Source organism: Coffea arabica, chromosome 1e, assembly GCF_036785885.1.
Source record: "Coffea arabica cultivar ET-39 chromosome 1e, Coffea Arabica ET-39 HiFi, whole genome shotgun sequence".
NCBI classification, from domain to species: Eukaryota; Viridiplantae; Streptophyta; class Magnoliopsida; order Gentianales; family Rubiaceae; genus Coffea; species Coffea arabica.
In genome coordinates this window covers 51,681,589-51,705,834 of record NC_092311.1, presented here as the reverse complement: position 1 = coordinate 51,705,834, position 24,246 = coordinate 51,681,589, and the positions used below count along the sequence as shown (strand labels likewise).

Below are 24,246 nucleotides of genomic sequence, written 5' to 3'. Positions count from 1 at the left end.
TTTTCTGTTAGAATGCGAAGGCAACTGATGTTTATTTTTATGTAAGCTATGGTCGTTGTTAGGTATTTAATCAGAATGGGAGGTGGCGTAAACGTGTTGATTTTGGCCTTGCTATCAGTTTGTTTTGTGGGTGGTATAAACTGCGTTCTTATTTCTGAGAAGGGGAGGAAATTATGTGAAAAGTGTGACGGCCAAGTGCAGAACAAGTTCGAACATGGTTTTTTGGATGAACAAAAAAGATAGTTCTTGAAGAAATTCCAGGATTGGTATAATGGGGATGGCACCCGACGTTTCATCAACCATATAGACGAAGGGGAAAGCCCCGTGCAACATGGGAATAGGAATGATCGTCCGCCGGTGTGGGCAGCGGTGTCATGGCATGGCCTCTGTCCGTGTACTTCAAAAACAAAGGCTAAGTTGCTTCCAGTAACACAGAGTCCTGCTCTGGAAACAGTCTCGCAGCATGGAAGCCCTTCTACAGTCACACTGAGTTACTGCAACTTAGCGTATTAATTCTCCAAAAACTTGGCGCATTTGTTCTAAAAAATTAAAAACAGAAACCACACACAAACACAAATTGGTATTTATCCAAAATACACGAAACACAGTGTTTGGATAGTAGGTTTTTTTAAATAATATTTTGCTTGCATCATAAACATATTTTTCAATCTATTTTTTTATATTTTCAATCATCTTTTTATCTCACATACATCACATCACAAAGAGTGCTACAGTAATTATTCAAAATAATATTTCAAATAATACTCTATCCAAACAAGCGTAATTTTTCCAAAATGCCCGTACCCTACTGCCCACCACCAGTCACCCATACCTGCCTCCACTGCCAGCACCTTATTTAATGTATCTGAAAAAAAAAAAAAACTTGTGAGTATAATAGAGTGTTTATGTATATAGTATTTTAAGCAAATTTTTTTGCCCCAAAACAGGCCATCCTAATGCACCCCTGCGTCTTTCTCACTACACCTTTCACTTTTTCTTATTCTTGCTGAATTCATTACTCTCTTTCACTGTTTTCAATTGAGCGGGCACTAGCCACTGAGAGTGGAAAAACTGTAATCTATCACATCATTAATAAATGTAATGCATTCTCATGCATAATCAAATGATGAAACAGCATAATCAGCTTTGTGACTCTTAGCTTTTTGACTGCCTCAATTTGGCTAATGAAAATTTCAATTCCTTGATCTTTAAGATAACCTGATTGATCATGATTAGAAGCAGTCTTTGGATGCTGGGCTACTGGGAGAGTCGAAACAATCATGCCCTGGATGCTGGGGTCACAAGCATCCTATGTATCATCCGCCACAGTATTTTGTTCATTCAAAACCAACTGTCCATCCATAATTGCACTCTTAACATGCCAATTTGGAAATAGACTTGGAGAAGTGGACTAGTATTGATAAATTCTTACAATTTAATTATGCTTCAATTCAGTTTGGCCTGTTGATATACTTGTATTGGCCGCGTCCAAACTCAATAACTTATCAGGGCATGGAATGGAATGCCCCAGTGGGAAAGGAGGAGGTGGTCAAGATGTAGCTTTGGAAATTTCTCTTTATCTGCATGGTTTGATGATGTGGTCCGTCTATCACTGTTTCGTGGGTTGTCTTTCGCCTTTTGATTTTTGCCTGAAAAGTAATGCTTGTCAACTAACGGTAACAATGATCATCATCGTCATCAGACATCAAACATCATTACCTCTCTGCCCTTCCTTAATCACGCTAGTACTGTACTCATCTCCTGGAGTCACCAATAGCCTCTCTCCCACTTTCACTTTATGCAATATTGTCAATGTCACACCTTATACTCTACTCAATTGCTGCTTCGTTACTTTGCCACCCACTAAACACTCCCTCCTTTTTTTCTTCCTCTTGTCACTGATCATCACTGCATTCTTTTTTTGCCCAAGAATTCTACCCTGGAGCTCATTATTTGCTACTTCTCTGCATGAGCTGGAACCTGGAAAACATAAAAGGAAAAACTTGGATTCTGTTTCTACATCTGGCGCCCTTTTCATGGAGCTGCTAAGTTGCTGCTGGCTCTGGTTATTACTCCTTTCTGGGATTGTGGAAATTGCTTTCTGTGATCAAGATGGTGCGCATTCCTTGGTGTTTCACTCATATTTACCCCCACCCCCGGAAAACCCCCCAGAACTCTCTTTCTTGCATTGTATATCTTCTATAACAACTACGAGAAAAAATGTCAGATGTTTTGTAAGAAGACAGATGGAGCGCTAACTACTAAGTTCAGATAGCTTTTCGATTTGGTTTAAAAATGCCTCACTATATATGCCTCATTTGTTTGATGTTCTTCACTTCTACAAGATCACAGCTTTAACCACTTCATTCGGCAGGAAGAGAGGAAAATGGAAGTACTAAGTTTGATCTTCTTTTTTTTTTTCCTTTTTACTGCCTGTATTGTTTCTGTAACCAATGTGCATTTATATTTGTTTATCTGCTGGATATGGTAGTAGAGAAGACCTGAATATGGTTATGGCATTTTATGTAACAGGATTCTTAAGCTTATCATGTGGTGGGACTGTGAGCTACGTCGATTCCTCTAATATTTCGTGGATACCTGATACCGCTTACACTAATGCTGGCAACATGAGCACTGTGGTTTATCTTGATGGTAGCTCCTCATCTCAAATTCCAGTCCGGTTTTTTCCGGATTCTCTTGGTACCAAGTGTTATAGGCTTCCTACAAAGAATGTATCGTCATTGGTACTTGTAAGAACTCAATTTGTATACAAGAACTATGATGGACTCAATAAACCCCCTGCATTTTCTGTTTCTCTTGGGAGAGCTATGACTACGACAGTGAATCTTGCTAAAACCGATCCATGGGTAGAAGAGTTCATATGGCCAGTTGATAAAGACACTCTCCCTTTGTGTTTTTACTCTATCCCTGAGGGAGGATTCCCTATAATCTCTTCCCTTGAACTTCGCCCACTTCCTCAAGGAGCTTACAATAGTGGCTTGGCAGATTTCACTAGTAAATTACTTAGGAAGTCTTACAGGATCAACACAGGTTATATTGATGGATCACTGAGGTAAGCAGGACCATTGTCATCTCCTTCTCTCTCTGGTTGCTTACTTGAGGTTTTGCTAAATGTCAGACTTCTTTTTGTAATGCAAGGTACCCTCTTGACCAGTACGATCGTATTTGGGATGCTGATGAGGACTTCAGTCCGCATCATGTGTCAACAGCTTTTGATATTCAAAACAACTTCAATCTGTCCAATCTCAAAGAAACTCCTCCAATAGCTGTTCTGCAATCTGCAAGAGTCTTGGCAAGGTGGGCTGACTTGACATATAATTTGCCTATCGATGGGCTGGGAGATTACTATGTTGTCCTCTACTTTGCTGGGATTCTGCCAGTATCCCCAGCATTTGATGTACTGATCAATGGGGAAGTTGTTCAGTCAAATTATACTGTGAAAAGATGGGATGCTAATGCTCTTTTCTTTACAATGAGGGGAATCAATTGGTTGAATATCACATTGAAGAGTATCAGCTACTACCCTCTCATTAATGCACTCGAAGTGTATGAAATCCTAGATATTCCTTTAGAAACTTCTTCCACCACAGGTTGGATGGTTTTCATTGTCTCACATACTCTTTTGGTCCCTTCGTAGAACTGAAGGTGCAAACTTTAAAATATTGATTCTTTTTGCAGTTTCTGCCCTCCAGGTTATTCAGCAGTCGACTGGTTTGGATCTGGGATGGCAAGAAGATCCGTGTTCTCCAAAGTCATGGGAACATATAGAATGTGAAGGAAATCTTGTTACTTCTTTGTATGACCGTATTGCATTGGAATTTTTTGAATCTTTTTTCTTAAATCTAATTCCTTGCTATCAAGTTCCATAGTTATCAATCTTTTGCTCATTATGAAGGGAACTTTCCAGCATGAAAATGAGATCAATTAGCCCCACTTTTGGTGATCTGTTGGACCTTAAAGTATTGTAAGATTCTTTCCTTTTTAATAACTGAGCACTGGCTTAAGTTTTTTCTCACACTCACAATCTGTTGCCGTGATATGAAGAGTCACCCTAGTGGTAATGGGCCACCCATGAGCATTTAGGTCGTCAGCTCCAATCTCATGCTAACCCTCATCCCAATCCCAGATATTAATCTGCAGCACTTTGTTTTTATCCTCTGGCATTATGTTAAACAGGGATTTGAGTAATGCATCGCTGGCTGGAGAAATACAATACCTTGGGAGCCTGCAGAATCTTGAGAAACTGTATAATTACTACTTGAAGAACTGTATTTCACTTATGTTGCTTCTGATGATGAACCTAAAACAAACTGGCAATTGAATGCTGCAGGAACCTGAGTTTCAATCAACTGTCATCTTTTGGGTCTGAATTGGAGGATTTGATGAACCTTCAAGTTTTGTAAGTCTTTTACAAATTCGATGGAACTTCTCTTATGACTAACTTTCTGATGATTAAAACGCAGAGAATTTTCCTCCCTTTTCATTGAGCATTAATAAAATTGAAGTTGGTCATAGAAAGATGACGTACATTCTGTGTGAAGGGATTTGCAAAACAACAGTTTGCTTGGAGCAGTACCAGACAGCTTGGGAGAATTAAAGGAGCTTCACTTACTGTGAGTGAGCATTATAGGTTCATTTACTTTTGGAAACATTTGTAGAAGCAGTTCTACCTGGTAAGAGGCTCATATAGCTGTATCTGTACGTGATTTGCTATTTTGAAACATTCAGGAATCTGGAGAATAATGAGCTACAAGGTCCCCTCCCCCAATCATTAAACAGGGAAAGTTTGGAAGTCAGGTATGGACTATGGAGTGAATTACATCGTTTTTTGATTTTTGGTTCATAACTGAGCCTCTTGATGCATCATCTCTTGGATTCTTTTTCAATTCGACAGAGCATCAGGGAATCTGTGCCTGTCCTTCTCCACATCATCCTGCACTGACATTTCAGGCACTATTGAGACACCACAAGTAACTGTCCTTACACCAAGCAAGAACAAGGGCCACAAACATATAGCAGTTATACTTGGTTCAGTGGGAGGCGTAGCACTAGCTTTTTCAGCCATGGCAATTTCAGTGCTTCTCTTCACGAGGAGAAAGAAACCTGAAAGCTCTTCAAAACCAAGTAAGAAATTGCCTAAAATGTATCTACGGTAGAATACCCGTTAGATGTCATAACGGAAATGTTTCCTGAAGTATTAGATGCTGGAGTGGATATACGAAACTGGAATGCTGCAAGAGTTTTTTCCTACAAAGAAATCAAAGCAGCCACAAACAACTTCAAGGAGGTCATAGGCCGTGGTAGTTTCGGAATGGTTTACCTTGGAAAGCTTCCTGATGGAAAATTAGTTGCCGTGAAAGTGCGATTTGACAGAACTCAGCTTGGGGCTGAGTCATTCATCAATGAGGTCTGCCATTTGTGGATGAATCTTTTGAGAAGGAAAAGCTTTTTTACAAGATCTCTTTTTTCCTTTTAATGATGCCTGATTTTATGTTGCAAATTATTTTCCAGGTTTCTCTTCTGTCACAAATTCGTCACCAGAGTCTTGTAACTTTGGAAGGATTCTGTCACGAGTCAAAGCAGCAAATACTAGTGTACGAGTATTTACCTGGTGGATCACTGTCTGATAACCTTCATGGTAATATAAGCTTCTTCTACTCAGGAATCCGTTTCTGTATTTCTTGGTTTCCTTTGATTAATGAACAAATAACTATTTCAGGTGTAAACAGTAAAAGAATAACATTAAGCTGGGTTCGCAGGTTGAAAATTGCGGTTGATGCTGCAAAAGGTATAGATATCAACAGGTGCACGTAGATTTCCTTGTTAATTACTGGAGAAACTCAGGTTTCTATTCTGTACATGTGCAAAAGTAGAATTATACTTCGTAGTTGTGTCCCACTATCATGCCGTCATTCGTCTATTTTCTAAGTTGGAAACCTGATCCTTTTCATAGGGAATGAAGCAATCGTCCCACCAATTAAAACCATTCTAGCTAGTCCGAGTAAATTCGCCAATGGCAATCAACAAAGTTCCTTTTATATAAGCCATTATCTGAACTGAAGTTGTTTCAATGTAGGGTTGGACTACTTACATAATGGAAGTGATCCACGGATCATTCACCGTGATGTAAAGAGCAGCAATATTCTTTTGGATTCAGAGATGAATGCTAAGGTCTCTGATTTTGGCCTTTCTAAGCAAATGACTCAGGGCGATGCAACCCATGTAACCACTGCTGTCAAAGGCACTGCTGGCTATCTTGATCCAGAGTAAGCTCTCGAGGCTTTTTTTTTTTTTTTTTTTTGAGCTTTGTTTTTAGTATATTCATTCTGGCACTCTTCTTCAATCTTACTGAGTTCTGTCTACAGATATTATTCCTCTAGACAATTAACAGAAAAAAGTGACGTCTATAGTTTTGGGGTTGTACTTCTGGAGCTCATATGTGGCAGAGAACCACTGACTCACTCTGGCTCTCCAGATTCCTACAATTTAGTCTTATGGGTAACTAGATCTCTTTCTTTAGTTCTTTCTCTAAATGATTTGCATCTTATAAGAATGTAAAGTGCAAAATTACAGAAACCTTATAATTGGTTTTCAACTACCACCATCCATTTTGTTGCATGACTGAATCCCTTCCATTTTCTATAGTTGTACCTCTGGTTAGACCAAAATTTCTTTTGGGAGTGCACGATGATCTGATGCTTAATTTTTTAACCTTGGTTGTGCAAGTTAGAAGTATCGACACTGTTGGAATTTAAGATTGGTATCCCTGATTAGAATTTAACGTTTGCATGCTGCTAAACAGTTAAAAGTAGGCACTTCAAGATACTTCTTAGCATGCCATGTTTACAAAATCCCATCATAACGTGCTTCTACACTGATCTGTGTCTGCTGATTCGTTACAATCTCTATGTGCATATGAGTGCTCCTGACGTACATAGCATGTTGTTTTTGACCATCAATTGCAGGCCAAGCCATACTTGCAAGCAGGCGCGTTCGAGATAGTGGATGAAAGCATGAAAGGAACATTTGATGCTGAGAGCATGAGGAGGGCAGCTTTGATTGCTTCAAGGTCTGTTGAGAGAGATGCATTGCGGAGGCCAAGCATAGCAGAAGTACTGGCTGAGCTGAAAGAAGCCTACAGCATCCAGCTTTCCCATCTCGCAGCAATCGTTTAGTTTAGATTGTTGTTATTATTATTATGGAAGGGGTTATGCCTCTTCTGGGCTTCTTTCATAGACTTGGTCCATAGCTTAGTTGAGAGACCATAATTTATGTTAAATGGAATTGCACGTATGTGTATGATATAGTGCTTGTTAAGTTATTATCCGTAAATAAGTATTTTGCCTTGATTGAATCAATCTGAGAGAGCAACAGGTATGACCAAAAACAATATGCCAAAAAGATCTTTCATGCCCAACTTGGCCCTTGACTGTATAAGGTACCCTATTTTACGGAAGTTACAGGGACAAATGCCAGCTTTCAAGCAATTATACGGTGAGTGCATGATTGCAAGTTCCCTAACCAAATCTGTAAAGCCTTCACTTAAAAGGGTGTCTGGCGGGTGGTTATTCAACAAGCTGTTGCAAAACCATCCATACCCTGATTTTTCTCTGCAGTAGTTAGTCCCTTTACAAGCACGTATTGATAGTTTCCAGGCTGTGTACCCCAGGAAATGGTGAACTTAGAAACAGAAACCACAACTAACTGAAGTTCTTACGTCGCAGATAAAGGAACAATGCTGTCAAAGCAGCTGCAGCATATGGGATGATAGTCCAGATTCCCTGCAAAATAGCGCAGTACTTACAATTAGTAGACGCACTAAAACCCCTTGCAATGCATTCCTTTGTTTAGGCAACCATATGCTAATCCGGGGAAAATAAAAGTTTACCACTACAGTTGCAACAGTGGCAAGGGCAAACACTGGACGGTCTCTGAATAAGAATCCAATCCCCAACTGTCATTTAAAAAAATAAAAGGCATAAGCTTATGGAAGAAAAATATCGTGACAAAGTGTTTTCATAGCTTTGATAAATGTAAAACGCAGTTACTATTTTTGCAAGACCATATGAATCTCTAGGATGTGTGATATATTCACTTGTTTGCGAAAGAAGAATTAGCCTCACCATTAAACGTGAGTTGCACTTAACAGCAGCATTATGTATATTCCTTCCTTTTCAAGCTGACAACTTTACTATAAAAGATGAGGTCTCTTTTTTTTGGGCAATCAAGTAGGAACAGCTATTTTACTCTTTCCCTGCATGACTAGTCTACAATCTAGTTTGCTGGTAATTGGTGTCCTTTTATCTGATAGAATAATACCTGAAGTGGAAGTGTTATAAGACCACCACAACAGACACCGGCAAAGAAAAACTCAGGTGATATACCCTGCAAAAAAGTCGTACTTCAGGAAAAACACACTGCAGTTATGGCATAAAAATCCACATAGTTTGCAGCGATGACATAAAAATCCGCATAGTAGTTGAGTTCCAGCAACAAGTAAGTTTACCACATTTAAAAACTAGTTAGGAACTTTAAAAAAACTAACTACATAAAAACATAAAAAGAAGAACCATGAAGTGGTTGCACTCTCAATTCGAGGTACCACACTGGTGATCATATTGCCTTTGCTGCATAAACTAATGGTTCCCAACATCCAGAGAAGACAGAGACATCAAAACAGAAAATTTTACAGTGCAAATGCAAATGCAAGATAGACTGAAGCTTCCCAGCTTGTTTACTTTGCAGCAAGATGCAAGAAATCAGTAATTGCCATGACGCATCAAGATAGAAGGAATGCTTTGTTTCAAACTGTTAACTCATTCTGCTCCGACACCAAAGCTTAGTATGCATAGCATGCGGTAACAACCTTTTCCTAGTCAGCACCTTAAGATGAAGAAAATCATACATCACAAATGATAATGAAATCAACCAGGTTCACAAAATAATAGCTTACACGAATTTGGATAGAATAGATGTCAATTACACAATTTGTTGTGTCAAAGTTCGTACTAGTAAAGTAATATCTTGCTTGGAAGAAGAAATAATACTAACCATTGCACCTGCTAAAAATGCTGTAGGATTCCTCACACCTAACGAGAACCGTTCAACTGCATATAAGAAAACATAGACTTACCAACAAATGCTCAAGAAATTCAAGAAATGTCAAATAAAATGTGCTACGGTGCCCCAAGAGAGGAAGGAGATATTGTTATATAGATAAGCAACTATTAGTAACTACTCAAGAAGCAGACCCCAATGCAGGCAATGCTGATTCTGGAATGGAAACAACACCAAGGGACTCTACAATGGTTTTGAGAATAAGGTGGCAGCACTACTGGTGGATAGCCAATCATTTGGAACTCTTAATTACGCAAAAGCTTTTATTATGGGTACTTTAAAGTAATACCCCAGATAACCGAAACCATTTCTCTTTAACTTTTTACACTATTTTAAAGATTGCTAAAACCAGTAAAATATATTATCGCAAAATTTCTTAATATACGTTTCTAAAAGAAACAGCTTTTTGGAGGCAAACTTTAGTATCAGTATTAAATTTCTTGAGTAAGAGTCAGCATAATTATAGCTTGATAGGCTTTCATTGGGTACCTGTGAATGCTAATTAAAACAAGCAAGTCAGAGAATGTCATTAAATATTCCACTGGTTTGGGGAAGGTTTGATGTTCTACTTCAGCCACCACTATCAACACTTCAATTATCAGCTGCCCATGCCATCCCCTTATAAAGTGGTAACATTAACTATCCTTTTAAATGTTTATGAACTATAACACATAAATAGTGGAATCTAACAGAACTGGTTCGATTAGACTGTAGAAGCTCATATTACAAGTCCTTTCAAGCAGCATTTGTACGATTGCAAGTATGAAAACATGCAAAAAGGAGCTCTGAAGCTATTTAGACTCACCAACACCAACTAGATTTCCATATTTTTGGACAACGCGCGTGATTTTCAATGCTTTCTCTCTGCCAATTCCTAACTATACCAAACAGAAATTATTCATATCACTTTACTATTTCAAGGTCATATAAATACCTAGTTACATTTACTGCATATCAAAAGTCTATAGATCAAACAGACCTTTGAAGAAACATCATCGGATGCCCCAGATTGTCTGAAAAGCTTGCCAAGGTAAAATGGTATCATATCACTAATGCAAACTCCCCTGACAATATTCACCATGTGAATTAAAATATTGAGGACAAATATTATTGATCCTTTAGTCGATTAATATTTGTGACTAGCATGAAGATTAAAAGGAAAAAAAAATTGCAGCTTTACATGCATTACTGGAGGAGGTCCATAGCATAATTCATTAGCTCAAATTGAATCAAGCCCAACTAACCAGTAAACCCATAAAACCGTGGATACAATGTAGTGAGCGTTCCTAGAGAATGAATCAAGAAAAGAATGCCATGTGCCATCCAGTGAAAGCATCCGCGCTAAAGTGATGCCAACCTGCAGGATAGATGACAAAGTTAAGCTCAGAAAAAGAGAAGCACTCCAAAAAAGGACAAGAAGACCCACTCAAAGTCCAGATGTCAAAGAGCATAAGAGTCTGCCCAAAAAAAGTACCAGCAGGAAGGACAGACCCATATATTTAAAGCCTCTTCACTTATGAAAAGACCGCATCCTGCAGCCATCAGCAGCCAGAAGTAGATCCACCTGAAACCAGGGACCTAAAGATAATTAAACATACTGTTCTCCGTAACCAAGAAGCAAAATGTAAGAGAAAAGGAGAATGCTTCTGCTATATTGTTAGGTTTTGGAAAAAAAGAATATTAAGATACCCAAGATATGGCAAATTAAGTTATTTGAACGTAATATGACATCTGAAAGCATAGCAAGGCCAGATAATCAAAAACAAACAAGGACACAATTTGTGAGCAAAATAGTCAAGTACCCTGGAGCATATTCTGGAAGTATAATTCTGTATCCAAAAGCTCTAAAAGAAAAACCAACAGCATGTGTGCTTAAAGCGGGAGCAGATGAACTATCAACTAAATGTTGAATGCCAAGCAGAGATCTTTGATTAGGCTGTCTAAAGCCAATGGATAGCACTGTAATTGCCAGAGCCACAGCCAGGAGTACCACTAGTTTTGACAGAAATGAGATTTCTCCACTAGCTGCTTTGCCTTTCAAACTTTGCATTACATCATCAGCAGCCTTATGTTGTCCCTCTGGTTTGTCCTTAGATGTGGAAGACTCATCACTTTCAGGACCCTGATGCTGAAAGCATGTGAACCTACACTTCAATAGAATGAGATGGAATAAATGCATAATTAATCTGCTACATATGCAAGACTAAATTAAAAACCGGCGGCAGTCTCTTGTATCATAAAAGAAAAGTAAAAAAGGAAAAAAAAATAATAGCATGCTACAGCTGCATCACAGACAAGTATCGGTTCTCAGAGAAATGAAAGGCCCTTGGGGGGCAATGATTCGTTGCAGTTTCTTCCAATGCAATGCCTCTGCTCCTGAATTATCATTCTCATCTTGCAATATTCCCCATTCAAATTTTATCAAAGGCAATATATCTCCCTTATTAATGGATGAAAATTAAACGACATGGTATCACATTGACGGTGGTCATGCTTACATTATGTTCTGACATGAACAAAAGCTCTTAAGATATATACACAAATTCTGCTGACCATACCAATTAAACAATCAAGGGCCTAATCCCACACTGTGTTCATGGAAAGCACCATACGTAATTCCTCCAAAACCATTTTACTGATCATAATCACAAACTAATCTGGAGCCTCATCTCAAGTTGTCTGGATAAGCTAAAAGAACCTCCCGGGCCACTTGTACTCCCGCTGTATTCAGGGCTACCATCATATTCAAGGGATGCATCACAAATCAAAACTCTATCCATGATAACTTTAGGCTAAAATGGAAAATCAGGAAGCAAAAATGGAGTTAATTATTCAAAGGATCAGGTATTATCAGTACTAACATTAGAGACGTCTTCTTCATTTCTTTCTTTTTTTCCCCTCTTTTTGACATGCTACAGTAGTATGTATCACAATTCAGCAGCCTGGCAAAATGTTTACATTGTAAAATATCAAGAAATTTACTACTAGAAGATTACCACCTTAAAAACAAGGACAGGAGGGAGATACCGAGATGCCGAGGGCTTAAAATTCCAAAGATGGTGCGGTGCATTTGCACTTTTGAGTGTAGTGTTCGGTAGCGAGGAGGAGAAGGAAGGTGTACGACAACTGGTGGGAGCACCACCACCGAGCAAGAACTTGATATGTGGCAAATTGCAAGAGATGAGAGCCGTAATTAATGGACGCCCATTTGCTACTACAACCGCCATTGGACCAAGAAGAATAATGGAGTAGTAGTACAGTAGTACTATATATTGTACTTGTACTGGTACTGGTACTACTAGGATGTTTCAAAATGGGGGACCTTGTCCTTCTGCAACTGGGTCGTTTAGACCCTTCGGTCTTTAGGAACAGCTGCTGCTGTTGCTTGTGCTATTATTATTGGCGTTGGTGGAAGCAAAGGGTGGGGAGCGTGTGGTGACTGGTGAATTGGTGCTATGTGAACTATGAAGACGACAAAATTGGGATTTGGATGAGCCGATACTGCCCTCTGGTCTGCATTATGCACGGATTATTTATTATGTGTGTGGTTGGGAGCCTCGGCGCTTGGAGGAATTGGGTTGGGGACTTGGGGATATGCCTTTTTTAGTGTTTTTGATTACCAAAAGATTCTCCCAGAGTTCTGGGATGCCAATTTATCTTGGGGACTTAGCATATATTCCCTCCGTCTCCACTTTGATAGTCTTGTTTTCCTTTTTCGTCTGTCTCATATTGTAATCCACTTTTCAATTGAAGAATGTAGTTGTATTTTAATTTTCCTAAAATACCCTTATTCAATGTAAGTTGTTGTTACTATAAACTTACCCCATTTAATGAGAGTTGATTCTTTTTTTAACATCAATTGAAGTTCCCATAAAGTTGTACTCTGATTAATGTGAGGGTATTTTAGGAAAATAACTACGTAAATTGATTGTTCCAATAAAGTTAACTACTTTTTCTTAAACTGTGTGGAAAAAAATCAGGACTATCAAAGTGGGACGGAGGGAGTACCTTTTTTTAGTGTTTTTGATTACCGAAAGATTCTCCCAGAGTTCTGGGATGCCAATTTTTCTTGGGTCCCGCTCTTTTTTTTTAGACAAACCTGACAATTGACACTAGGAAACTTCTTTTGGACTGGTTCCGAAATTGCTCATCGCTCCAATTGATATGGAGTATGTTGCCAGTGACCCGTCACACTTTTTGGGTTGATTCATAATCAGTTTTGGGACTTTACAAAAGAAAATAAAAGAATAGAAGAGAAAAAATGACAAATTCCCTCCATGTTGTATGGAAGATTTGGAAATAAAAAAGATTGTTAATGATGTACTTTATTCATTTACCATCAACAACTAAAGTATAGTGCAACTAATCCGCTTTCCATCTTTTCTTTCATTCAATTCTTCCCATTTCCTTTGTTTTTCTTCGAATTTGGTAAAATTATGTCGAAACTCAACTCGATTAGGGTGAAATTCGACTCAATTTGATTCGTTTACACCTCTAGTACCTATTGCCTAGCAGGCATTTGACATGCCAATTGCCGCACCTTTGTTTGAGGCGCACGTTTTGCATAATTGCTACATTTTTTTTCTAATTTTACACAAAATTTTATGCATGCATTTGAAAAATCATCATAGTTATCACCTAGACTATATTCACTTTTTACAACATTTTCACTTTGTCACTTAAATTTCAATTTTGAACACTTCACACCTTAAATTCTCAATTTCAAAAATTGTGTAGCCTAAACTCTCAAGTTTATTCTGCTTAAATCCAATTAATGATAATGTCAACAAAATTAATGGCATAGAAAACCCTACAAATCAGTAATAATATGTTCAAAATTGTCAAAAGGAGTTAAGGTATTGCAGTTAGAATAAAAAGGATATATTATAATTAATTTGCACTATTTTTTATCTCATTAATTTTGCTAACAATGTGTGTGTTTGGGTAGGAATTATTTATTAAAAAATTATTTGCTTGCATCACAAACACATTTTTCAATACACTTTTTTATCTTCTCATTTACCTTTTTATTTCACATACATCACATCATAAAAAATTAAAAAAAAACCTACATTAGTTATTTCAAATAATGACCAAGACCAAACAAATAAATGATAATGTGATGAAAATAGTAAAAAAAAAAAAAAAGAGCCAAAAGATCACAGTTAGAACAAAAACGATACGTTAGCATTAATTTGCACCGCCATTTATATCGTTAATTTTGGTAACATTGTCATTGATTGACTTAAATGGGATAAACTTAAAGTTTAAGACGCAAAATATTAAAATTAAGGGTTTAGGATGTAAAATACTTAAAATTAAAATTTAGAATATAGAGCGAGAAAGTGATACAAGTTCAGGTGAAAAGTGGGGTGGTTATCACCTTAATAAAATCACAAGCTTGACATTATTCAATGGTCAAACACATCATGTCGCATCATGTTGGTTTTATACTTCTTTTGGTCGACCAACGCTAGAAGGAAGCAACCATGACAAGGAATGCAAAGACTACCATTTGTTGGTAAAATATTCGACGGTAATTCACCGGGCGCAACTTATCTGCGGGAAATATGACTAAGCAAATTTAGAAATGTCTTGGGTGAAAGTCAAACTATCAACCGAACAGAGGCTAAAAGGGGTACATGCCATGACATATGAGGTTTTCGTTTTTCCTTTGCTTCTCTTTGTATTCTTCTCGCGGCCTTGTCTGGAGTCCCAATTACTTAAAGTAAAATTAGGCACAAAAAGAAAAACAATTAATGCGACTGACTATTCTACGTTACGGACTTGTGATAGGATCAACTGCAAAATTGAACAAATTTCTTGAAATTGGGCAGAGATGGAGAACTAGTCACTATTAGTCATTCACTGGAATCTTCTTCTTATGGGTAGGGTAAAAACTAAAAAAAAAAGAAGCTTGTCCTCTGGTTTGCTGGATTCTCACTTCTCAGAGGAGGCCTGCCTGGGCCTGCATCAGCAGGTGGGAACATGCAAATTAGTCATTAATCTCTTCCCAGTTCCAGCAGCAGCCAGTTCAGTTGTGACAACTCTCAAATGTAAATCTAATCATTAAAATATACTACTAGTACTTAGTAGTATTATTCTGACCCACATATGATTATTCTTTTTTTTTTTTTTTTTTGAAAGGCATACATAATCACTGACCAATCTTTCAATATTTGGTCGGCTGTGTGCTTAGTCTTTCCAATCCGCCCATGCATTGGCTAAAATGTTGGCACCATTTTAGCCAATTAGTCATCATCCCATGATCCACATTGTACCTAATCACATTAGTATTAATTAAGTTATTAAAAAAAGGTACGCTGCCTGGCGGTGGGTACCGGGCAGTCCAGGCGCCTAAACCTACTTCCCCTAACTAACTAGTACTAATTGATTATTGTGAAAATGTAATTAGTATAAGTTTTTAGTATTTCTTTTGCATATCTAAAAGAAAATCTAAATTTTAAATACCAAAAAAAAAAACGACAATACAGAAATATTCTTTATTATTCAAAGTAAACAATCGAAAATGAGATGAAGTAATGAATAGAGCAAATTATCTCACTAAACTTTTGGAATTATCGAGTATTTACCATTTGAACTATTAAAAATTTAATTTTAGCCACTGAATTATCTAAAATTTAGATTTCGGATCATTCCGTTAGATTTAATCGTCAACCATACCTTTTTCTTTTGTCTTGTGAATCGTACGGACATTCAGATCTGACATAGTTAATGATCAAATCTAACGGAATAACTCGAAACCTAAACTTTAGATAGTTTAGTGGTCAAAATTAAATTTTTAATAGTTCAGTGATCAAAACTCAAAAATTCTAAAAATTTAGTGGTCATCCAGATAATTTGTCCTAAAAATAGAAACCGAGAAGGGCTAAATTCAGTACTTGACTATCAACGACTAATGACCAATGTTTTTAAATCCGGACCAGAGAGTGAATCGGAAAATCTTCTGATTCATGGTTCGATCGGTTCAACCCCAATTCAAAAGTTTAATAATTTTTATTTATTTTAGAAATATTTATTTTAATAATTTTTATTCTAAAATATTTATTTTAGAAAATAAATACTTAATAAAAATCAGTTGAACCTCCCTGTTTTTACTGGGTTTTATCGATTCAATCGGTTCTTGACCGATTCAATTAATTCTTTGACTTTGTAATTGAATTAGACCGGAGGCATAGTCGGTTTGTGGTTCAACCGGTCGAACCGGCCGGTCATGATGGTGACGCCAACGCCAACTTTGCCACCCGTCCCGTGTGAATCTAGAAGCAGTAGTAGTCGTCGTACTGGCAACGGAAACTCAGAGCATGGAACACAAAACGACGGCGTCTAAAAGAGCATCTGAAGTGGACCGACGGAACAGAAGCCCACCGTCGTCTCAGCTCCCCACGTCACCATGCACCCACCCTCCCAAAAGCGGCCGTTGTACGCTACTCGCTCTTTCTTTTTTTTTTTTCTTTTTTTTTCCTTTGACAAGGACAACCCCCCAGTCCCTGACCTCCTCCTGAGAGTCCGAGTCCTAGCTCAGTGTCGTCTCTCTCCTCCACCTCCTCCTTTCTAGAGAGAGAAAGTCAGTTCACCTCGCCTCGTAAATACAGAGAACGTTACGCATTGGACGCTCTCACGAGGAACGCATTGTTTTCTTTTTACTTTCAGTAGAGAGGGAGAGAGAGAGAGAGAGAGCGTGTTAGTAATTAGTGGTATGGTTGCTTGGGAAGGAGGAGGTTGGGACTCTTCTTGTGCGTGAGAGAGAGAGAGAGATAGAGGGAGAGAGAGTAGTAAAGACGAAGCAAAGATATTAAGCAGTAGTCTTACCTAACACCCCGCAGCAGCACTTGTTCACTCTTCTCTCCATCCGCCGTGTTTTCTTGTATATACATATATACGGATTTGTATGTATAGATTACTAACCTACCAGGAATTTGAAGAGAGATAGAGAGAGAGAGGCTTAAAATATTGCTGATGACATGAGCGATCGCTTTCCCCGTTCATTGCCCTTGAATCTGTAAATGCGGCTGATTTTCCCATCAAGGTAGTTTAACTGGTCATGGATCCACTCGCAGTACTATTCTATTTGAAATTTGAAATCCAATTCATCGCTACTTTTGTTGATTTTTCCAACCGCTTCTTCTTCTTCTTTCTTCTGTTTAATCTCTTTCTTCTTTTCTTTTAATAACATTATTGTTATATAATTTTCTTCTTCTTATTCTTCTTTTCAACTAGTTTCTGATATTGTGAATGAATGTGCCCAACTTTGTCGTTTCTCAATCGAATTTTGATCCAGTTAGGTTGATTTTATGTCCCTTTTTTTCTTTTTATCGGCAATAAGATGTGACTACGGGACAGTCTTGAACATCTCCCTAAAACCCAAAAAATAAAAGAAAAAGAAAGAAAAAAAGAAAAATTCACGTTCAATCTATCTTTAAGTAGCTTATCTGTATTGACGTTTTATGCCTCCATTGATTACACAGCAGATTTTGCAGAGTTGAGAGTTTTTCTTATGAATTCCGACCATAATGCCAGGTACTTCTATCAGTAAAAGTTTTGGATAGTTGGAGAAAGCTTGGAGCATGCAACCGCGCAGTCTGACTTTCTTCTTCTTCTTCTTTTATTGTTGTTTGATTTTTAGAAATAGTTTTAGCTCGGGAAGATGATAGAGCAAAGCGATTTGATTTTGAGACCTCTGAAGATGAAAAGAGAATGACTAGGATCAGATCTTTGAAAAAGAAGGCTTCAAAAATCACTCACACTCTCAGGAAACGTACTAAGCGGGTCGCTCATTGCCGATTTGCGTCTATCACAACCGAAGATTTTCGAGATGAGAAGGAAGAGGAGGCTGTCAATATATTTCGACAAACCTTGGTTGACAGGGATCTGCTTCCAGCTTGTCATGATGATTACCATACCATGTTGAGGTAGATGATCGCGTTCTACCACAGTGGATCCCTTTTTGTTTTTGGGTGGTGGTGAGGGTGGGATGTTAGTTCTTTTGTTACCTTTTGTGGTTTTCCATTGTAAATATCGCAACTAGTTAGAATGTTATGCCAGTATCAATGTAGAGTTATATCTGACATATCTGGATTCTCCAGTGTAAGAAAATCTTGACAAAGTTTTTGCTGTTTGATCCCTCGGTTGAAACATTTATGAAAAATCTGTAACTGGGAGAACTATGCAGTAACTGGATTTTGGTTCGTTGATTGGTAGATGCATAAATCACAAAAAAATACTTAGGGATTCTGATGGAAAAGAAAATCAGGATGTCATTTTTCTTTCATTGCCAATGTAGCTGAGCTGAAGCAATGCCCTCGTGCCGTTGCCAAGTTTTAGTGCATGTGAAACTGCAGCAGAATGGTGGCAAAGTTTACTACTCTTTGACATACTAGGAGCTTAGAGCCCCTCACTACAGTGTTTAGTAAGCAGCAGAACTGATGTTTTGAAAATAAATGAGCTATGAAAGGGTTGTAGGGTTGAATGTTTGTAGTTAGAGCACGTCTCGTTCCTGATTGAGAATTGAGGGTTATGTTTATACAACACAAGTTCACTAAAGCCTTTCCCCACACTTGTTGCATCACTGACACATTCTTTCATTTGGGGCCCTCTTTCTTTTCATTAAGTGAGAACTTGGACTCTAATGAACCTATGCGTGGCTTAATTAAGAATTGCTTCGAGCTGCTCAAGTTCTTCTCCGCGTATACTTTTTTTTTTCTTTCCTAATTGGTAGAAGACAATAGAATACTTAAACTGTCCTTACTTATTGCCCCAGATAAGTGAAATATTAAGGTAGAAAATGATGTAAAGAGAGTGCATAGCATTCTCATTCAGCACTGCTTTGTAAACCTCTCTTTACCATAATGTCAGTGGAATGGATCTCTTCTGATCTGTTGTTACTAAACTTTCAATCTTTTCTTTCCCTTGTTTGATGCCTTGGGGGGGTGGGAAATTTCCATAAAGTTGCCTTTTAAAAAATAAAAATAAAAATCTTCTTAATTTGTATTTTTGGTTCTTTACAGTGATGAGACACATTGTATACTTGCCGTCAGCTTATCTATGAATGGGATTGTTGATCATTTTACCCGTGTTTCCTGTTTACGGTTTTTTTAACCTGATGTGTGTTTCCCAAAATACTGCATCCCCTGTGGTATATGCCCCAAATTTATCATAAATAAAAAGGATTAACTAGCATAATTCTTTGAAGAAGAATTAGTACCTAGAGCACTATAAACTTTAGTCTTGTGTATCTTTCTGGTAATTCTGGTAATCATGCTCTTTTCTTTTCATATGGCTTGATGACATACAATGTCTTTTTTGTTTTTTTTTTTCCAGATTCTTAAGAGCAAGGAAGTTTGACGTTGATAAGACAGTCCAAATGTGGTTAGATATGCTTAATTGGAGGAAAGAGAATGGAGTAGACACAATTATCAAGGTAGAATCCTGTTTTTTGTGTTTTGATCTATTTTTTATTCCGCTAGGAACAGAATTGGCATGTAATAAAAATATCCTTTGAGTGAGTCCAGAAGCTAATTGACGCATGCAATCTTGATGCGAGTTTGCCAAAATCTATCTTTTGAAATTTGTAAAGCATGATTAAATTCTTCCTTGGACTGCCTAAGATTCCAGATCTTCCTGCTTCTTCAAGTGTCCAACCATTTTGCTTGCTCATGTTTCTGGTTGAATCACTACCTCTGCTTCCTATCACTGATCCTTAATTTCTGAAGTTGAAAGGATTATCCTTATTGTTGGATTCCTTTTTTTCCCCTTTTTTTCTTTTTCAAGTTTTCTCGGGGGTGGTTATCTGCAGCATATAGCTGTTTTTGTGACGTTGTTCATTAAATGGATTATTTTGTGCACTCGTGTTGCAAAATTTATAAAGTTCTCGTGTTTCAACCTCCCTAGTTAAGTTCTTTTCATCATCTTTAATTTGTCTTTCTGAATATTATTTGTATATTTTAAGTTATGTGTCTTTCCCATTCTCACTGAGCTTTGACAAAAATTTTCACATATAGGACTTTGTATATAATGAATATGAAGATGTTCAGCGATATTATCCTCATGGTTACCATGGTGTAGACAAACAAGGACGACCTGTCTATATTGAAAGACTAGGTAAAGTTGAGCCCAGTAAACTTATGGGTGTCACCACGACTGACAGATTCTTAAAGTATCACATCCAAGGGTTTGAAAGAATCTTCGCTGAGAAGTTTCCAGCATGTTCAATTTCAGCCAGGAGACATATTGATTCTACAACAACAATACTGGATGTGCATGGACTGGTTTGTGCTTGGCCTACCACTTTAATGCATGTGGTTCCTCATATATTAAAGTTCATTACGTGGGCTATTAATTGTAGTTGTGTAGACTTATCTCTTTTTCTTTTTCAAATATTGTAGAACTGGATGAGTTTTGGCAAGATTGCACATGATTTAGTGATGCGCATACAGAAAATAGATGGTGACAACTACCCTGAGGTGCCCAAATTCCTAGAATGGTTTTAAGAGATTTTCTTTCTTAAAAAGTAAAAAGAAATAACTTATTTCCCTCTTCATGTCAATGACCGATCATTTTATGATGTTTACATTATCATGTGCAGACATTACACCAAATGTTCATTGTTAATGCTGGTAGTGGATTTAAATTGCTGTGGAACACGGTGAAAAGCTTTCTTGACCCAAGGACAACTTCAAAAATACATGTAAGGTGCTTTCAGTGTTCATTTCAAGATTTTGGAGGTTTAGTGATTGCTTATTAATTATGTTTTTCTGATGAGGCAGGTATTAGGCAACAAATTCCAGAGTAGGTTGTTGGAAGTTATAGATGCCAGGTGATTTAGTGATAATGATAGCGCAACTTCTAAATAGCAGCACGTGGATGATTTTCATACTGAACTCATTTCTTGGACAGTCAATTGCCAGATTTTCTGGGGGGAGCCTGCTCCTGTGTGAATGAAGGCGGTTGCCTTAGATCTGACAGGGGACCCTGGAATGATCCAGAACTAATGAAGGTTGGCTTGTTCTTTCCTTACTGTTTAGATACTTGTGGTACTCTTTTTTGAAATACCAGTATGCCTCTGTCACAAACTGTGAGCCATCTCTTTCTTGCAGCTGGTATTTGCTTTACATGCAAAAGAAGCTACTTATCTATGGAAATCTACTGGCCTTTCTGATTGTGATGATATTGAAATCAAGCCGATTCCTAGTAAGGTAAGAGTTTGTACATTCATGTAGTGTATCGCCAATCTTGGCCAGCTACATTTCATGTTTTTGGGTAAAATTTTGCATCTTTTTGCAGGTTCTAAGCAGCGAAATTGACTCTGCCAAGACTGGATTAAATGTTGGATCTTCTTCTTCTCGCATCATACAATCAGTGCCACCCTCTAATAAAGTAGGCTTTTTCTGCTGCTGCTTTAGATTTTTTTAAGTCTTATTATATATCTACACATGTACAAGGAAGAAACAATTTTTTTGCAGCCTATATGCATTTAGTTATTAGTCGCACGAAGTCTGAAGCACCAATATGGTTTTAACTAATGCTGAATGGAATAATTAAAAATTCAACGTACTGTGATAGTTAACGTGGCAAGTCTACAGTTGGCTTTTATTTGTGCTTTGTTTGCTAGACCTCATATGCCACTAATACAACTAACTTTTACAAGCTTGACTTCTCTCTCTCTCTCTCATTTTTTTTTGGGAGGGGGGGGGGGTTGAACATAAGTCCTAAATAAAACCTACTATTTAGTATAACTAATCTTCAAATTGAATTCCCACATGTTTCAATATTCATATGAAGTTACTTGATAGGAGTGCTTTCTTATTGCCAACTGAATGGTTAATGTGCTTCCATGTGGTTTATTCTTGTGTTCAATGTTATACAGTGACTAGTGTCTCTCTGATCTTTGATTTCATGCTTGCTGGGTGTATTGATTACAGAAGACAACAAAGAGACTTGCTCCTGTCTGCAGCATGGTTGAACAAGATGGCTGTGACTCTAGAGCTGAAAATTATATTCATTCACGTAAGTAGCTGTAATGCTACTCCCCCATCGATGATTTTCTTTTGTCTTTCACCATATGAGTAGAGTTATCTTTTTCTCATAATTGGATATGAATTGGGCTTGCATAACATTCAGTTGGTTTAGTTTTCTATGATATGGAAGTTTCATGGGTCTTTCAACTTGTCTTTGGGTGGGTGCTTGGAGTGTAACACTATACAAGAAGTTTGAATGTAAGACCTGTATGCTGCCTTCAAATCAAGGACCTGCACAAACTTTTGGTCATGGGAACTTCATTAGATTAACTGGGCTTTTTCAGGAATTGCTACTTCTTAAGTTATTTTCTTTACTCTCAGGGACAAGTTGTGTCTTTTTAGTTGATTGTTCCTTTTTTGTTGTTCTTTCTGGCTCTTTCAGGAAATTCAACTAATGGTACTGTGGAAAGAAGACTGCATCAGAAATCTTTTGTAGATGTGGTGATGGATATCATGTTCAAGTTACTTGCATGGATATATATGTTAATTCCTGCTTTGAGTAGATTATTCAAGATGAATAATGGGGAGAACTCATTGGAGAACCAGCACAGACCGGAGCTGGGAATTCAAATGTCTCAGGGAGAACGACTTTTGCAGGTGAAAAATGATGACCTTGATCCATGCTGGCAGAGGTTGCAGCATCTAGAATCTGTGGTGAATGAACTGTTGAATAAACCTACAAAAATTCCTCCAGAGAAGGAAGATATACTACTCGAGTCCATGAATCGCATCAAGTCCATAGAGTATGACTTACAAAAGACGAAGAAAGTAAGATTGCAGCTTTAGTCTCAGTACTGGAAACATGAGCTGTTCCAACTATGAAACTTGTAATTTGATTGTTCTTGTATTAGAACTGATTGTTGATCAGGGAAATTCTTGCATTGTAGGCATTGCTGGCAACGGCATCAAAACAAGTCGAGCTTGCTGAATCCCTTGAATCGTTGAGAGAGAGCAGTATAAGAGTAAGTTCTCATTCCCTCTAGAATTAAGGAATGTCCAGAAACACCCAGGCTACTGAAATTTTTGAAGGAAATCAGTTTTTCACATTCTTAAGCATTGACGGTAACACGTATCTTCTTGGTCAGTTGTTTAGTAACAAGCTAAAAAAGTTTAACTATTTTATTTACCTCACAATGTTGTGTAGATCAACTTTGTATTTTTGACCCGTTTACGCCCATGTCGATGATATGGCCTATTTGCTCATAACAGGCAACAAGCAGTTGTTGGCTTCGGAGCAGCAAGTCTTTATCTCGGGGAACCACCACACCGCTGACTTAGAAAAAACTTTTTTGAGTTTAAAGTTTCTTCAATTGTGCCTCTATCAGTTGAGACGCACAAAATTTTTTGCTGCAAGTATATTGAACAATATCCTTTGTGGTGCAGAAACTCAGCGGATGGCACTCTTAAGGTACCTATTCTGTTCTGTTAGTACAAAGATCATGGCCATTTTTTCCAGCCAAAAAACAAAGATTATGACTTGCATGTTGCAAGGCTTGGTTTCTTGAACCAACCCCCCCCCCCCCCTCCTCCTCCTCCTCCTCCTCCTCCTCCTACTATCCCACAGATCTTTTCTTTCTTCTTTCTTTAGGTTGTTGGATAAATAATTGGAGGACCTCGCCAACTGGTACTGAACTCTGCCTCGTTTTTCTTTGGAGGTGCGAGTCTAATGTGACAGCTAAATATTCCTCTAATCTTGTATACAGTATAATACATGCGTTATACATTTTGAGTTAATAACACACTTGCAGTACAGGAAGCGGATAATAAAATCCAAAGTGCTGGTTGCATCTTTACAGATTTTTGTGAATAATGTATTTTGTTGGGACAATTTTGCAGCAGCTAATGAAATGAAAGTGACTTGGTTATCCCTGTTAGGTTGTGTTATTTGTTGTTTTTTTGGGACGGTAGAATTCTTTCACGCCGTCTGAACTTCAAATGCGTTGCTGATTCCTTACACGAATGCTGTATCGTCTATGTGAAGGATTCTGCTGAATTTTCATTATCTTCTCACCTGCGCAAAGCATCGTCAGACCATTTACAACCCCCTCTCTCCCTTCCAACCAAATAATAA

At 37.8% G+C, this 24,246-nt stretch overlaps 3 protein-coding genes across 18 annotated transcripts; 2 read left to right on the top strand and 1 right to left on the bottom strand.

The window, feature by feature from the left end:
- Window positions 1-1,492: 1,492 nt before the first annotated feature.
- On the top strand, window positions 1,493-7,379 carry LOC113713882 (probable LRR receptor-like serine/threonine-protein kinase At5g48740). Of its 2 annotated transcripts, none has more exons than XM_027237690.2 (16): window positions 1,493-2,115; window positions 2,533-3,073; window positions 3,160-3,611; window positions 3,700-3,817; window positions 3,917-3,985; window positions 4,198-4,266; window positions 4,352-4,420; window positions 4,563-4,634; window positions 4,750-4,818; window positions 4,916-5,145; window positions 5,223-5,428; window positions 5,533-5,659; window positions 5,741-5,809; window positions 6,098-6,287; window positions 6,387-6,519; window positions 6,987-7,379. In XM_027237690.2, the coding sequence occupies exons 1-16, from the start codon at window positions 1,518-1,520 to the stop codon at window positions 7,194-7,196; spliced, it is 3,222 nt and encodes a 1,073-aa protein (XP_027093491.2). In that variant the 5' UTR covers window positions 1,493-1,517; the 3' UTR covers window positions 7,197-7,379. The 2 variants fall into 2 exon arrangements, with proteins under 2 accessions (XP_027093491.2, XP_071918601.1); XM_072062500.1 differs by having other exon boundaries at window positions 5,217-5,428.
- Window positions 7,380-7,398: 19 nt separating this feature from the next.
- LOC113713890 (uncharacterized) lies at window positions 7,399-12,630 on the bottom strand. Of its 11 annotated transcripts, XM_072062520.1 has the most exons (12): window positions 12,166-12,204; window positions 12,000-12,080; window positions 11,697-11,871; window positions 10,941-11,282; window positions 10,630-10,702; window positions 10,383-10,495; window positions 10,118-10,202; window positions 9,944-10,016; window positions 9,073-9,128; window positions 8,341-8,406; window positions 7,910-7,975; window positions 7,399-7,802 (listed from the first exon to the last, which is right to left on the bottom strand). In XM_072062520.1, the coding sequence occupies exons 4-12, from the start codon at window positions 11,186-11,188 to the stop codon at window positions 7,722-7,724; spliced, it is 861 nt and encodes a 286-aa protein (XP_071918621.1). In that variant the 5' UTR covers window positions 11,189-11,282; window positions 11,697-11,871; window positions 12,000-12,080; window positions 12,166-12,204; the 3' UTR covers window positions 7,399-7,721. The 11 variants fall into 11 exon arrangements, with proteins under 11 accessions (XP_071918621.1, XP_027093510.2, XP_027093519.2 ...); XM_027237709.2 differs by lacking the exon at window positions 11,697-11,871 and having other exon boundaries at window positions 12,166-12,617; XM_027237718.2 differs by lacking the exon at window positions 11,697-11,871 and having other exon boundaries at window positions 10,941-11,287; window positions 12,166-12,183.
- Window positions 12,631-16,473: 3,843 nt separating this feature from the next.
- Window positions 16,474-24,044, top strand: LOC140013271 (phosphatidylinositol/phosphatidylcholine transfer protein SFH9-like). 5 transcript variants are annotated; one of them, XM_072062485.1, is made up of 16 exons: window positions 16,474-16,581; window positions 17,628-17,679; window positions 17,786-18,071; window positions 19,480-19,579; window positions 20,160-20,426; window positions 20,544-20,621; window positions 20,744-20,845; window positions 20,925-20,974; window positions 21,055-21,154; window positions 21,255-21,353; window positions 21,442-21,534; window positions 22,080-22,164; window positions 22,558-22,943; window positions 23,063-23,137; window positions 23,385-23,583; window positions 23,764-24,044. In XM_072062485.1, exons 2-15 carry the CDS (start codon window positions 17,673-17,675, stop codon window positions 23,451-23,453), a joined length of 1,797 nt encoding a protein of 598 aa, XP_071918586.1. In that variant the 5' UTR covers window positions 16,474-16,581; window positions 17,628-17,672; the 3' UTR covers window positions 23,454-23,583; window positions 23,764-24,044. The 5 variants fall into 5 exon arrangements, with proteins under 5 accessions (XP_071918586.1, XP_071918590.1, XP_071918580.1 ...); XM_072062489.1 differs by lacking the exon at window positions 16,474-16,581 and adding an exon at window positions 16,612-17,188 and having other exon boundaries at window positions 17,631-17,679; window positions 22,083-22,164; XM_072062479.1 differs by lacking the exon at window positions 16,474-16,581 and adding an exon at window positions 16,613-17,188 and having other exon boundaries at window positions 17,631-17,679.
- The last annotated feature ends 202 nt before the right edge of the window (window positions 24,045-24,246 follow it).

Excerpts from the sequence above, each read along its gene's own strand:
- LOC113713882 (XM_072062500.1), top strand. The coding sequence starts at position 1,518 with ATGGAATGCCCCAGTGGGAAAGGAGGAGGTGGTCAAGATGTAGCTTTG. Across the intron at positions 3,986-4,197 it reads CTGTTGGACCTTAAAGTATT|GGATTTGAGTAATGCATCGC; the intron begins GTAAGATTCTTT and ends TATGTTAAACAG. Across the intron at positions 4,819-4,915 it reads AGGGAAAGTTTGGAAGTCAG|AGCATCAGGGAATCTGTGCC; the intron begins GTATGGACTATG and ends TCAATTCGACAG.
- LOC113713890 (XM_027237709.2), bottom strand. The coding sequence starts at position 12,365 with ATGGCGGTTGTAGTAGCAAATGGGCGTCCATTAATTACGGCTCTCATC. Across the intron at positions 10,703-10,940 it reads CTTCCAGAATATGCTCCAGG|GTGGATCTACTTCTGGCTGC; the intron begins GTACTTGACTAT and ends CCCTGGTTTCAG. Across the intron at positions 7,976-8,340 it reads TTATAACACTTCCACTTCAG|TTGGGGATTGGATTCTTATT; the intron begins GTATTATTCTAT and ends TTTAAATGACAG.
- LOC140013271 (XM_072062485.1), top strand. Across the intron at positions 20,975-21,054 it reads TTGGAAGTTATAGATGCCAG|TCAATTGCCAGATTTTCTGG; the intron begins GTGATTTAGTGA and ends TTTCTTGGACAG. Across the intron at positions 21,535-22,079 it reads CAGTGCCACCCTCTAATAAA|AAGACAACAAAGAGACTTGC; the intron begins GTAGGCTTTTTC and ends TATTGATTACAG.